Source organism: Chlorocebus sabaeus, chromosome 13 (genome assembly GCF_047675955.1).
Source record: "Chlorocebus sabaeus isolate Y175 chromosome 13, mChlSab1.0.hap1, whole genome shotgun sequence".
Lineage (NCBI taxonomy): Eukaryota > Metazoa > Chordata > Mammalia > Primates > Cercopithecidae > Chlorocebus > Chlorocebus sabaeus.
In genome coordinates, this window is record NC_132916.1 from 25,033,385 (window position 1) to 25,047,254 (window position 13,870).

The following is a 13,870-nucleotide window of genomic DNA, read 5'->3' on the forward strand; positions in this document are numbered from 1 at the left end:
TGCAACATGAAGTCAAGAACTATTATTTTCTCTGTATACCCCAAAACAGCTCTATTAAGGAAACAATTGTTTAGTTGATATCACTGTTTCAGATGAAGATCGATGCCCACAGACTAAGCAGTCAAGAAACAACACAAGTCTCATGTTCTACAAGAAGTCCTCATTAACAGCCATAGCCTACAATGATCCCAGTAACCTTGTTCTGACATATCCTATAATAGACAGTGTTAGTTGTCCACACACAATCACTGTTTCATTTTGTTTTTTCTAATGAAAATCCATGTTTTTATTCAGAAAAATCTGGCCTCTTTCACAAAATCATGTGTTTCACTAAGTCAAACATGGCAAACTTGTTTCCCTTGAGTCCTGGAAAATACTTCCTCACTCTTAAAATAGACACAGGAAAATGCAGTCCTTATTTCTTACTGGACTTTTTTTTGCACAGTGACCCTGGAATAACAGTCATGATGAGAGTTAATTTGAGGAAAAGCCAAAAAAAATGAAGATAGGAGAGTAGAAAGACATCAACAAGCTGGGTTCTGAATAACATCATTGAGCAAACAAATGGACAAAACTGGACTATTTGGCTCCCCATGTCTTTTTGTTATATCAACATACTTTGATTCAATCAAATCATGAAGGCAAGAAAGTCAAAGAAGCATCCAGAAAAATACTTCAGAGTATGGATTCTTTTCATGAGATCACTTTGAAGATAATGAAATGTCACTAAAACCTGGACATTGCCCAAATTAAAAAGCCTTTTTCTAAAGCATCCCACAAGGCTGTTTACTATACTGTCACACATGCCATCAATTTCGTCAGAACCGTGGCCTTGAAATCACAGCCTTTTTAAGAGATCGTATCAGTAAATATTAACAAATTATGAAGTTTGAAACTAAAAATTGAATTTACCATTTTTTTAAATTTACAGATATCATAGCAAAGATGATTTCATAAATTTTAAGAGGAAGGAAACACAAATGTGGCACAAATTAAATGGAGCAAAAATTAAATTTCTAATTTAATTTGGCAAATACTAAATTTCCTTGATACAAGCCTAGCCTCACCTGGCAATTTGAATCATGGGTTGCAGAAAGGTAAGCAACTTGCCTAAAGTCTGGCAGACAGAATGTGGGATAGTGAAGACTGAAACTCAGCCTAGATTCAAGGGTCTTGCTCCTAACCAACATTGTATGCTGAACATGCACAAAAGTTTTTCCTATTTCCTACTCCTTACCTTAGTAAATGGCACTATCACTCACCAACACTGCTCAAAACAAAAAACCTATATCTCATTCTAAACTCTTCTCTCTGCCTCATCCCCTCCTCAGTCATCAGGTCTTACATGCACTAGCAGCTAAATTTCTCTCAATTGTCCTCTGTATATATAGGCTGCCCCTTTCTTAATTTAGGCTTGTAGCTTTTCTTCCTTGAATTATTGCAGCAGTTCTACTCTCAACCTTCAACTTTGTGTTGCAGCCAGAGCAATTCCTCTAAGTGAAAACACCTGATCATTTACCCTCCTATTTCCCACAATATTGAGTCTAAAACTCTCAGTATGGTCTTTCAAAGCCCTTCATGTGCAGGCAATTGTCTTTTTCCAGACTCATTTCCTGGTGCTCTCCACATATGGCCTACATGCTAATAAGACTGAAGGGCTTGATGTCCAATGGTAACAGCAATTTCATGCAACATCCTTTGTTTGGCATATACCTCCACCTGCTTTGTCTATCTGGTAAAAGTGTATGCCTTCAACATTATCCTTCATGAAAACTTCTTCCTTGATCTCTTTAGTCTGCCTTTTCGGCTGCCATAGAACTTTGTACAACATAACCCAACTGTACCACTTATCTCCATGGAAATGGAACAGATACACTACAGTGAGTAACTTAAGATCAGAGATAATACTCTATTCTTTATTTTCCCAGAACTTCGCCTATAAGCACAAGATTCAAGAAGCTAGGCTCATAGAAAACTTAAATCTTAAATTCTTTACAATCAGATTTTATAGGACTCAATTTTCTTAAATTTTAAAATGAAATATTATATGCATCTTTTATATTACTTTTCTAAATCAAGTATTATCTTCGGGTCAGTAGTCCATTTTTGCTGAACAACACTCTACTGACTCTTAAAAAATCGAAGTCCCAACTGTAGAAATAGACAGAAATCAACATATTTAACACCAACAAAAAAGTAAACCTGAGTTTCTCACCAAAAATATCAAAGACATAGTTCCGTCTTCTTAGCATCTTTCTCATCCTACTTTTAAGGGTAATATTAGCACCCTCCTTTCCTTTGGGAAACTCCCCTTTGACTCCTGGTGGCTCATGGGGAGCTGATAATGAGGATACACAAGTGAGCAGCCATGTGTCAGTAAGAACCCCACTCACATCACATCACAGGGAAAGGAATTGGTTCAGAAATGAACTGGTGACCTAAGTCAGGAAAATCAGAGTTCATCCTAGGAGGTTTTTTTGTTTTCCTGGCAGAACTGGTTAGAAAAAAAACCCCAGTGCTTCTGGGATTATAGTATGGAGAAAAAGTTATGTTTGCTGCTGTTGCCATACATTTTTCCCTGGTTTTATGGAGAAAGCCTATCTGGGAATCAGGGGATGAAAAATCATGAGAGAAACACCAAAGGGGGTGGGTAAGAGAAAGGAAAAAAAGAGAGGAGGAAAAAGAAAAAAAAGGAAATGGAGATAAAGAAAGAAAAAGAAATAAAGCGGAGAAAAAAAATCTGATAACATCATTTGAGCCTATATGTCCAAGCTGGGCACACAGGCAGTTTTACTTCTGGACAATCCAGGTAGAAAAGGCATAAATTGTCACCTTTGCTTGCTTCGACTTAGATTTCTAAAAGTTCCAACTGAGTGACTCTTGACTAATCAAGAGACATATCTACATTTTTTACATTGTTCCCTTTCCAAGAAAGTACAAAACCCATTTAATGACATTAATGGTATTTTTGCATGTAATTCTAGAATTTTAAAATTATCCTTAAGTTTTTGATCAAATTACAGAAGTTATTAAACTTATCCAATGTGACAGTCAGTAAAAGGACATAAAAGCATCTTAGGACAGTTAGGAATAGCATGCAATTATGATCTCAGTGAAAAATGACAGACCTTCATCTTCAATAGCACTTTCTCTGACACATGAAAGATCCTACCTGGTTAAAAAAAAAAAGATCCAAGACAAAAGAAACATCTACTAAACTATATGACATTCTGTTAATGTCTGTTTTTTCTCCTGGGGTCTGTATTATTACTCAAGCTTATGATGTCTGGTAGGATCAATATCTACAGTGATATGACAGCAAATGGTTTATTTACTTATAATGACAAATTTCACTTAAATGTATTACTCCCCAATTATTATTAGCCATTAGAAAAGTACAAATTAAAACCACAATGAGAAATCACTACCATCAGATGGCTAAAAAAAAATATAAACAATATATAAAAATACAAATATAAGTGGCTACAATAAAAATAAAAAACAGTGACAACACCAAATGCTGGTTAGTATGTGGAGAAACTAGATTATATCATCAAATTGCTCATGGCTATGTTAAATGATACAGTCACTCTAGAAAACAGTTTGGTACCTTAAAAACCTAAGCATGCAGTTTCAATATGACCCAGGAAATGCATTCCTGGACATTTATTAAACAGAATGAAAACTTATATTCACACAAAAACCTGCATACCAGGTTTATAACTGCTTTATCTGTGTTATGGAAAGAACTATGCTCTTCAAAATTTGTATGCTGAAACCCTCACCCCTCAATGTGACTGTTTTAAAGACAGGACTTTTAGGGCGGTAATTACGGTTAAATGAAGTCATGAGGGTGTGGTCCTAACCTGATAGGGCTGGGGACCCTGAAAAAAGAGGAAGAAACACCAGAGGTCTCTCTTCATACACACACAGAAAAGAGACTATGTGCGAACACAAGAAGAAGGCAGAAGGTAACTACCTGCAAGCCAGGAAGAAATCCTCACCAGAAACAAAATTTGCTAGCAACCACCTGATCTGTGACTTTTAGCCTCCAGAGCTGTGAAAAAATCGGTTTCTGCTCTTTAAGTCACCTGGTCTGTGGTCTTTTTTATGGCAGACGAATACAGTTTGTAATCACCAAAAACTATCAGTAAAATAAATGTCCTTCAATAGGTGAATAGTTAAAAAAAAAAAAAACTGTGGTCATCTACAACACGTGTGGTAGGCAGAATAATGATGCCCACCAAAAATCTCTACATCCTAATCCACAGAGTCTATGAATATATTAGATTACATAAGATATGGACACTACAGTGCAGAGGGAATTAACCTACTCAGAAAAACTCTTTTACTCCAATAATCCAAATAAAAATGAACAAAATACTTATTTAGAAATAATTATGATAGAAAAGTTAAAAAGCCTGCTTCATTCATTATTAATTTAAATAAATGTCAATGATGCTTTTTTAAAAATTTAAAGATTTAGACCAGGTGCGGTGGTTCACGCCTGTAATCTCAGCACTTCGGGAGGTGGAGGTGGGCTGATCACTTGAGGTCAGGAGTTCAAGACCAGCCTGGCCAAGATGGCAAAACCCCATCTCCACCAAAAATACAAAAATTAGCTGGGTGTGGTGGTGCATGCCTGTAATCCCAGCTACTCAGGCGGCTAAGGCAGGAAAATTGCCTGAACCCAGGAGGCAGAGGTTGCAGTGAGCCGAGATCGTACCATTATATTCCAGCCTGGGCAACAAGAGTGAAACTCCTTCTCAAAAAAAAAAAAAAATTATATTAAATATTTAATACATAAAACTTAATAAATCTTAATGATGATACTGCTTATAATGATTGATAAGGTTTATAACAATTGTATTATAATTATTTAATTTTATTGGCTGTCAGTCCTGGCTGTATTTTAGAATCACCCATAGAGCTTCAAAAAATCATTCCCAAAATATTGTTACCTGGACCTCTTCGAAGAGATTAGGACTTAAATAGTAGCAAGGCACTTGGATTATTAAAAAGTTCTATGAGTGCTTCTGATATACAAGATATAACTAGAATTTTATTCTACTATAAAAACTTAGTGTAAAAAACAACTTAAAACTATAACAACAACAAGTTATTTTAGAATAAAGGTATAAAATGGAATCGTATGTAGTGATAAATTGATACTGCAGAAATATGTTTACTGATACAGAAAGACACATATAACTATATATACACACACAAAACAGTAGGTATGATGTAATTCCATTTTATAAAAGAAAATACATATGGACACCTATATACAGAATGAAGTTCATTTTGGTTGGCTCTGAGTATTCTTCATGATGCTTTATGCTGCTGTTTTTGCTTGCCTTTATTTTTTTGTTATTTCCGAATGATTCTATAAGAACATATATGAAAAACCACAGCAACTTAATTTTGATACGGAAAAGATTAACTTTCAATAATATGAATACTTTAACCTAAACTAAAATATTATATTTTGAAATAGAGCAAATGTGACAAAATTTTAACAAATGGTGAATCCAAGCGAAGGATATAAAGATAGTAATACTCATGCCAGTTTTCCACAGGTCAAACATAATTCAAAACTTAAAAATTCCGAAAAAATAAATTCTTAAAGCTACTTAGAATTTGCAACCCCCCTCTATGTATTCTATTTTATTATAGGTTGATCATTTGATATAATCAATACAATAAATAAATCCTTTAACATTTTATTTAAATCAGTGTACATAAGTTAAACCAAAATCTTAGCTGGAAAAAAAAAAAAACATGAAACACAGAAATATATGCACAAAAATATACACATATTTGTTTAATGTATGATATAGTGTATATTTTTTTAAATTTAAACTCTCCTATTATAATTGTCTAGTAACCAACTATATATGTCTGTACTATATTTGCCAACTAATAATGTTTTAAAACAATTTTTCCAGTATAAATTCATTCATACCACATACCAAGCCTCAAAACTATCAACTCTGTAAAAGGCTCATCTCACCTCATCTAAGTCTTGGATATAAACTGGTTTTTCCTCAAAGCTGAGTGGCATTGGTTCGCTGTAGGGAATCCTTACTTCTTCATAAAGCTTGTTATTTTCTCTTTGGATTCCTTCTGGCAAAATCATCTATAAACATCAACAATAAAAATCCAATAATAATAAAAAATAAAACACTTGCTCTGGTAAATATTCTTTAGAGAGAGAGAAAGAGAGAGAGAGAGAGAGAGAGAGAGAAAACACCACTTGTTTTATAACAAAGCACTGGTAAATAAACTTAGCTAATTTAAAAGAAAACAAACCTAAATAACACAAAAACAAATGCAAAAAACTACTCACACAAAGCATTAACATATCAGATATTTTACGTAGCACATAGGCCACAGTATGTTGACAAATCTTAAAGTATACACTAATCAGATGGTACACCTGAATACAAATGTATTCATATAACTAGGAAAATGTACAACATACAGTATAAAGTTTAGCCAAGCAGCGAGGCAACTGATAAAACTCAAAAATACAAACTGCAGAAATAATGAAAGGGAGGGAAACATATATGTTCTGAATATCTACTATATGTCAGGAGCTTTACATACACCACATTACATCATTTTTCCCCAATACTTTAAAATAAAATTTAGCATAATCAACTAGTGTTAGACTCATGAAGGAAACAGGGAAAATCTACACATCATTTCTTTAGAATAGACATATTATTCAACAGTAGTTACATAACAATGACATACCTTTGCACCAGCAATAAATGCTGATGTTTTCATGGCTTCAGCCTGGGAATCATACACATGTGGATAATGTATTTTTTCAATGTCTGCGTCTCTCTGCCTGCTCAGAATTGGAACACTTCTAGCATTCAGAAGTGCCTGCTCTCTGTAAATATAAAAATAGGCCTAATTTGAATTTTTTATCTTTAAAGGTAATGCATACAATAAAACAATGTAATTATAAAAAATATTGGGAGGTAGCCTTCCACCATAAAAAAGAAGAAATTAAACTACACAAAGGAAGATTTTAGGAATCCTGAAATCTTCTGGGTGACAAAATAGGATTCAGCACATTTTCAGATATTATTTATAGATAACACCACCTGGTAAGTTTGATTTAATGCTCTTTCTAATTTTGTTTTTTCACAATTCAAAGATGTTTAACAAGGTATACATTTCTTTTTTGAAATGTGTTTCAGTATTTAAAGAATCAAGTAAAATAATGCTTATATTTCATTTTTCTCTTACTTCTAAATAACAACATTTTTTAAAAGGTACATTAAGCATAGAAAGAAAATGTATCTCAAATAAATTTATGTAAGCTATATAAATCTTAACCTAGTGGTGTGTACACAGCACCTAAAAATAGCTTACCTCTATAATCTAAATTTCTTACCTCTATAACCTAAATTTCTTATCTACCTAGATGTGACCAAGAATATTATAATTAAGCAGACCATTGCTTTCTTATCCCAGAAAATCAGGTATTCATAAAACAAACTTGTATGAAGAAAACGTGACTTTAAGTAAAAATCATCTATACTGCTGAGACTAAACTAAAAAATGATAATGATATGTAAAAGCAGCAATTACAACACAAGTATTTTTCAGCTTCTGACTTTTATTACCTTTGTATCCGCAATTCCTTAGGATCAAAGCACGTAAGTCCTTCTGAAACTTCTAAATCTTCTCCAGCTTTTTTTTCTCGTCTGGCAATTCTTTTTTCTTCACGGCGATATTGTTTCATTAACTGCTTTTCTTGTTCAGACTGAATAGTGACTTGACAACCATAATTGGGTTTAGCATTTTCTCCTAAAATTTTTTTACAATTGTCTAAGAAGCAAATTTAAGAAACACAACGTTTTATAAATCTGAATATGATTTAATCTTCATGAAAACCATTTCCTTCCTCCATCCCACAACATATAATGCTCTAACAGTTCATTTTTTAAAGCTGGCACATTCGATTACATGTTGTAAGGTGAGTTTTTAAAAATCACAGTCTCTAAATAAAATTACACAGTGGTTTAAGAAAAGTCAGCAGTATTTTCTTCCTACAGACTAAACAGTTCAATGTAATTCACATTAAAAATTCTTACATATAACATTAGGAACCTAAAAATTCAATTTTATCATTTGAAATTATTTGTTTATATAATTTCAATAAATATAATAATTATCAATACTTAGCATTTACTGTTAATATAGTAAAAAAAACAAACTCTTTCCCTATTAGAAATAACTTTTCTCCATGTAATAGACCTTATGCAGTTAAGTTGCACATATGTTACTACTTAGTTATTTATAGATTACATAAAATTTATTGGCAGTAGTTCAAGACATATTTGAGACAATGACTAAAGCAAATAAAGCAAAAGTATAGTCCACCTTTTTATGGAAACACAGTTTTTTAAAAAAATGGAAAAACCAAGTGAATTAAATCTCAGTGTTTACAAAGTACACTTTAGGTCTGTGGTTTGGTCAACTCAAAATTCAGCAAAAATTTTCTTCCAACAGGATTACCTTCTGTGCTTGTTTAAATCTTTACAGCAACAGTATCTTCACTTACTGAAGTTCTAAAGGAACTAAAAGAAATGTAGCTGAAAGTAATCCAAGTCAATAAGCATTTATTGTATTGAGGTCCTACTCAGTTCTAGCCACTGCAGCTAGGCTAGGAGGACAATGAAGAACGAAACTTGGTCCATACCCTGACAGAGCACAGTGCAAATAATTTTATCATATTCCAACATCCAGTACAGAACAGAGAAGGAATTAAACATAGCATCAGGATGGGAAAATTAGCTTTCTAATTCATTCTAAGTCGAATCTTCACAATTCTCAGACAATTGTTACTGACCCATTACATGATTCTGGATATAAGTCATTAAAATCTCAATCACAGGGAAAACTTCTACAATGGCTTTATAAGCCTTAAAAAGGAAAATATGTCTCAGAATTATGAAATAAAATAAAATCTCATCTATATTAGGACTAAATTTTACAGTTCTGAAATAAGCATTTTCCTAAGTTTTTTATCTCTTGTTCTCCAATTAAGTATTACATACCTACTGTAACAACAGAATTTATAATTAGCGTTCAGTGTTAGAAAAAGAATGCAACATTCTGCCAATTTTTGCATGTACTCTGAACTCTTCATAAAAGTTAACTTATCTGCAAAATTACACAATCAGCAACACAGATATTGAGCCGAATGTTTAAAAATGCATTTATCAGAAATGAATGTTAAAGATTTTAAGCATAAAACTGTAAATACTTTAGGTGACATACTAAATGCTATGCTAATGTAATTAACATTTTAAGCAAATGTGACAGTAACAAAATACTATACATACTTATGATCATCTAAATAAAATTAAAATTATAAGAAGAAAATATGTCTACCTCATAGAAAGCTTAAAAGGTCCTAATTAGAACATACTGGAATCCTGTAAGGCTGAGTATAATAGGCTATTTCAAAAAATCAAGTTGTAAAGCAGTGAATGTTTAAATGTATGGTTCTCCTTGCTGGGTTAGGTTAACTGTCGAGACTGACATGCAAAAATGAAATGAGTATCCTTAACAGTAATTCTAACACAAAGTTATTCTGAAGAACTATGTAGAGGCTTGTATCCTTTTAGAACAGTTGTTTAAAAATGTGTAGCACCTCCCCCTTGTTCTCATGCTCCTTCTCCTGATATTTAAGATGCCTGCTCCCCTTTTGCCTTCTGCCATGACTGGAAGCTTCCTGAGGCCTCCCCAGAAGCAAAAGCTACTAATGCTTCATGTACATCCTGCAGAACTGTGAGCCAATTAAACCTCTTTTCTTTATAAATTACCCAGTGCCAGGTATTTCTTTATAGCAATGTCAGAATACACTGATACAAAAAGGGTATTGATTCTAAGAAGCTATCCTAAGAGAATAAAACTTATGAAATCAACATAATAAACATAAATAAAACTCATCATCTACAGTTTCCAAAAAATATGTAAAGCTGGACTTATATTAAACTTTACATTAATAAATTACTACTATTAAAAGCTGGAATCAGGCTGTGCACTGTGGCTCACACCTGTAATCCAAACACTCTGGGAGGCTGAGGTGGGAAGACTGCTTGAGGCTAGCAGTTCAAGACTACCCTGGGCAACATGGGGAGACTTCATCTTTACCCAAAAAAACAAATGTTTTTTTCTTTAATTAACCAGGCATGGTGGCGCACACCTGTGGACCCACATACTCGGGAGGCTGAGATGGGAGGATAGCTTGAGCACAGAAGGTTGAGGCTGCAGTGATCCCTGATTGTGCCACTGCTCCCTAGCCTGAGCAAGAGGGAGAGGGCCTGTCCCAAAAACAAAAGCTAGAATCAGTAAATATCCCTTTATTAATATTTAGAGGACTGACAAAATGAAATACCAAATTCTCAGAATTTACATTGCAGGACTAGATATTTAAACTCATTTATTTTCCTTGGCAGACACCCATTTTAGATGCTCATAAACCTTGCTGGCTTACTGCAATTTCTGATTATATACTATTCAACAGGTGTGATATGGTTAGGCTTTGTGTCCCCACACAAATCTCATCTTGAATTGTAATCCCCATAATCCCAGGTGTGAAGGGAGGAAGCTTGTGGGAGGTGACTGGATCACAGGGGCAGTTTCCCCCATACTGTTCTAGTGATAGTGATTGAGTTCTCAGGAGATCTGATAGTTTTATAAGTGTTTGGCAAGTTCCTCCTGCACATACTTCTCTCTCCTGCCACCATGTGAAGTAGGTCCTTGCTTCCCCTTCACCTTCTACCAGTTGCCTGAGGCCTCCAGCCATGTGGAACTGTGAGCCAATTAAACCTCCTTTGTTTACAGTGTGAGAACTGACTAATACAAGGTGGGAGTGCTCTTGGATGAAGGCAGAGTAGAAGTGTTCAATACACTTAAAGAATAAAGAGACCTGCAGACAAAGTTGCTAAATTCATATTTTTCAAGTTTCTTACAATCTCAAAGGAACTTGAGGCTCTGAGAACATTTATTAGTAGTCAAGAGAATCTGTAAGAAACAGAAAATCTGTCAGAAATTTTAGATTTAAATTATAGCTGTTTTTATCATTTCCTCTTAGTGCCATAATCATAAATGTAAGAAAATCAGGACGTAACTTGCAAGAAGGAATAGATGTTGAATAGTTTGAAGACAGTTGCCAAATTTCTTGTGCTCATATACTTTTTTAAAATCCAAAACTATTTGTAAGGCTGGTAAAAAACACTGTGGTAAAGGTAAAAAAAAAAATTGTTTTCCTATTTATCACTTAAAACCTGAGTTTCACATCAGCTATGTTTTAAGTCAAGCTTTTATAAAAATAATATTTTTCCCTAGACAACTCTTCTTAATTTTTCTGGGATTTAAAAAGATATGTAATATATGACACTATCAGTGTTCAGTTTGTTCAGTGTGATAATTGTATTGTGCTTAGACATGTGCTAAAGATTGTATAGGCAAAGTATCATAATGTCCAGAACTTCCTGTCATTGTTGAGCAAAAATTTAAAAAGTAGGTGTGTGTGTAAAGGGTCTAGGAAGAGCAAAGTGTCAATGACTAATGAATCTACGTGAAGGGTAAACAGTGATCATTGTATTATTCTTGTAACTTTAACTACAGGGTTTGAAAGTTCTCAAAATAAAAAGTTGGAGAGAAATTACACTACTACTTGGCCCATAGTAAGTATATATGTATTTTCTTTTTAAAGAAAATTTGCTATGCACAACCTCTTTAGTTTAATTAGGTATCATTTGTCAATCGAGTAAACAAACTATAGAATAAGAGAAAATAATTGTATCTGACAAAGGCCTAATATCCAGAATCTATAAAGAACTTAAACGAACAAGCAAAAAACAAATAACCACATTAAAAAATGGGCAAAAGACATTAACAGACACTTCTCAATAAAAGACATACAAGCAGCCAACAAATGCTCATCAACACTAATCATCAGAGAAACGCAAATCAAAACCACAATGAGATACCACCTCACACCAGCCAGAATGGCTATGATTAAAAAGTCAAATAATAACAGATGTTGGCTCAGCCACAGAAAACAGAGAACATTTATATACTGTTGGTGGGAATGTAAATTAGTCCTGCCACTATGAAAAGTAGTTTGGAGATTTCTCAAAGAGCTTAAGACAGTTACCATTTGACCCAGCAACCCCATCACTAGGTATATACCCCCTACAAAATCAATCATTCTACCAGAAAGACATACAGACTCACATGTTCATCACAGCACCATTCACAACAGGAAAGACACAGAATCAACCTAAGTGCCCATCAACAGTGGACTGGATAACGAAAATGCAGTACATACGCATTGTTCTGTTTCCTGAGTTGAGTCCATGGTAATATTTTTCTTACAACTTACTACATAACAGCTGTCATTTTACAGTTAAAGAAGCTTTAGAATGTTTCAATTAATCATGACTACATGATGTCCTTTGCAACAACATGAATGTAGCTAGAGGCCATTATCCTAAGCGAATTAACATAGAAAACCAAATACCTCGTGTTCTCACTTATAAGTGGGAGCTACACACTGGGTATACACAGACACAAAGATGGAAACAAGAGACAATGCGATTCCAAAAGGGCAGCGAGAGGGAGTAGGGAAAGGGATAAACAACTACCTGTCAAGCACTATGATCACCATTTGGGTGACAGAACCCATATCCCAAACCTTAGCATCAAACAATATACTCATGTAACAAACCTGCAAGTGTACCTCCTATATGCAAAATAAAAGAAGAAAATTTGTGTATTCTAAGTAGTTTTAACTTTTACCAAAAACTGCCATACCCAAACACTGCCCTCCTATTTAGATCACTTATGTTTTTTCATAATGTGCCATATCTAAAATCTATTTAACAGAGTAATATCAGTAAATTATATAATAGGCCAAATAAAAATTAATTACATTAAAAACATGTGCTAACCAATGAACCTTTCCTTTAAATTACAATGACCACTGCATACTTTCTTACCTTGAAGAACCTGAAACCTATGATCATTTGAAGAATTAAGAAATCTGTCCACAATTGTAATTCTGTTCTGGAGGAGTTTCTCAATAAGTTCAAGTCCTTCAGGTCCCAGCAGTTCAAATAGCTTATAAAAAGAGAAAAAAGTAACAAACATCTGTTACCTCAAAGTTTAACTTTTTCAAGTTATTAACAACCTATTCAACAGAGTTGTAAAGCCAAACTAACATAGAAATACTCAAAAAGTTTAACAAAAATTGTAACTTAAACTAAGAAAAATGACTCTTCACATTGCCAAGAAGCTTTATAAAGGCTATCTGCAATTATATAATTAAAAAACATTATTCAATTTTTAGGAATTAAGATTTGAATATATAACTCCAAATCACAGAATAACAAATTCTTGGTATAACCAAATGAAATTCTAAAATAATTTGCTCTTCAACATATCATTCTGGTTTTCCCAAATAGAGTCCAGAGTACTATTTTTCTTGCAACTTACTATACAACAGCTGTCATTTTAGTGTTAAAGAACCATTAGAATGTTTAATGAATCATGACTTCATGCCAATTTTTTACATGTATTTTAAATGCCAAATAAATCTGAAATCTAAAACACAGTGCTGCAAGTGCTTTACATAACTTTGTGAAAATTTCCCAAGCATATCCCACTCTCCGAGGCAGAGCAGTTATCAAAGATTAAGTTGATGTCAGAGGTAGAGAACCAGTGTTAGGATTCAGAGAGTTTCAACTACATAATTACACAATATAACTATTCTAGGAAGTCTCTAGGTTTCCGCAAGTATGATCTGGGAAGATACATATATATGTGTATATAT

The 13,870-nt window shown here is 33.6% G+C and overlaps 1 protein-coding gene across 2 annotated transcripts in view; it reads right to left on the reverse strand.

The window, feature by feature from the left end:
• Nucleotides 1–13,870, reverse strand: part of ASCC3 (activating signal cointegrator 1 complex subunit 3) — a 367,582-nt gene that overhangs the window by 276,603 nt on the left and 77,109 nt on the right. For both annotated transcript variants that reach the window (XM_008007491.3, XM_008007490.3), the window contains exons 5-8: nucleotides 13,038–13,158; nucleotides 7,644–7,848; nucleotides 6,760–6,901; nucleotides 6,014–6,139 (exon numbers count right to left, since the gene is read on the reverse strand). In XM_008007491.3, coding sequence (XP_008005682.3) covers nucleotides 6,014–6,139; nucleotides 6,760–6,901; nucleotides 7,644–7,848; nucleotides 13,038–13,158 — 594 coding nt within the window. The remainder of the gene's footprint in view (nucleotides 1–6,013; nucleotides 6,140–6,759; nucleotides 6,902–7,643; nucleotides 7,849–13,037; nucleotides 13,159–13,870) is intronic.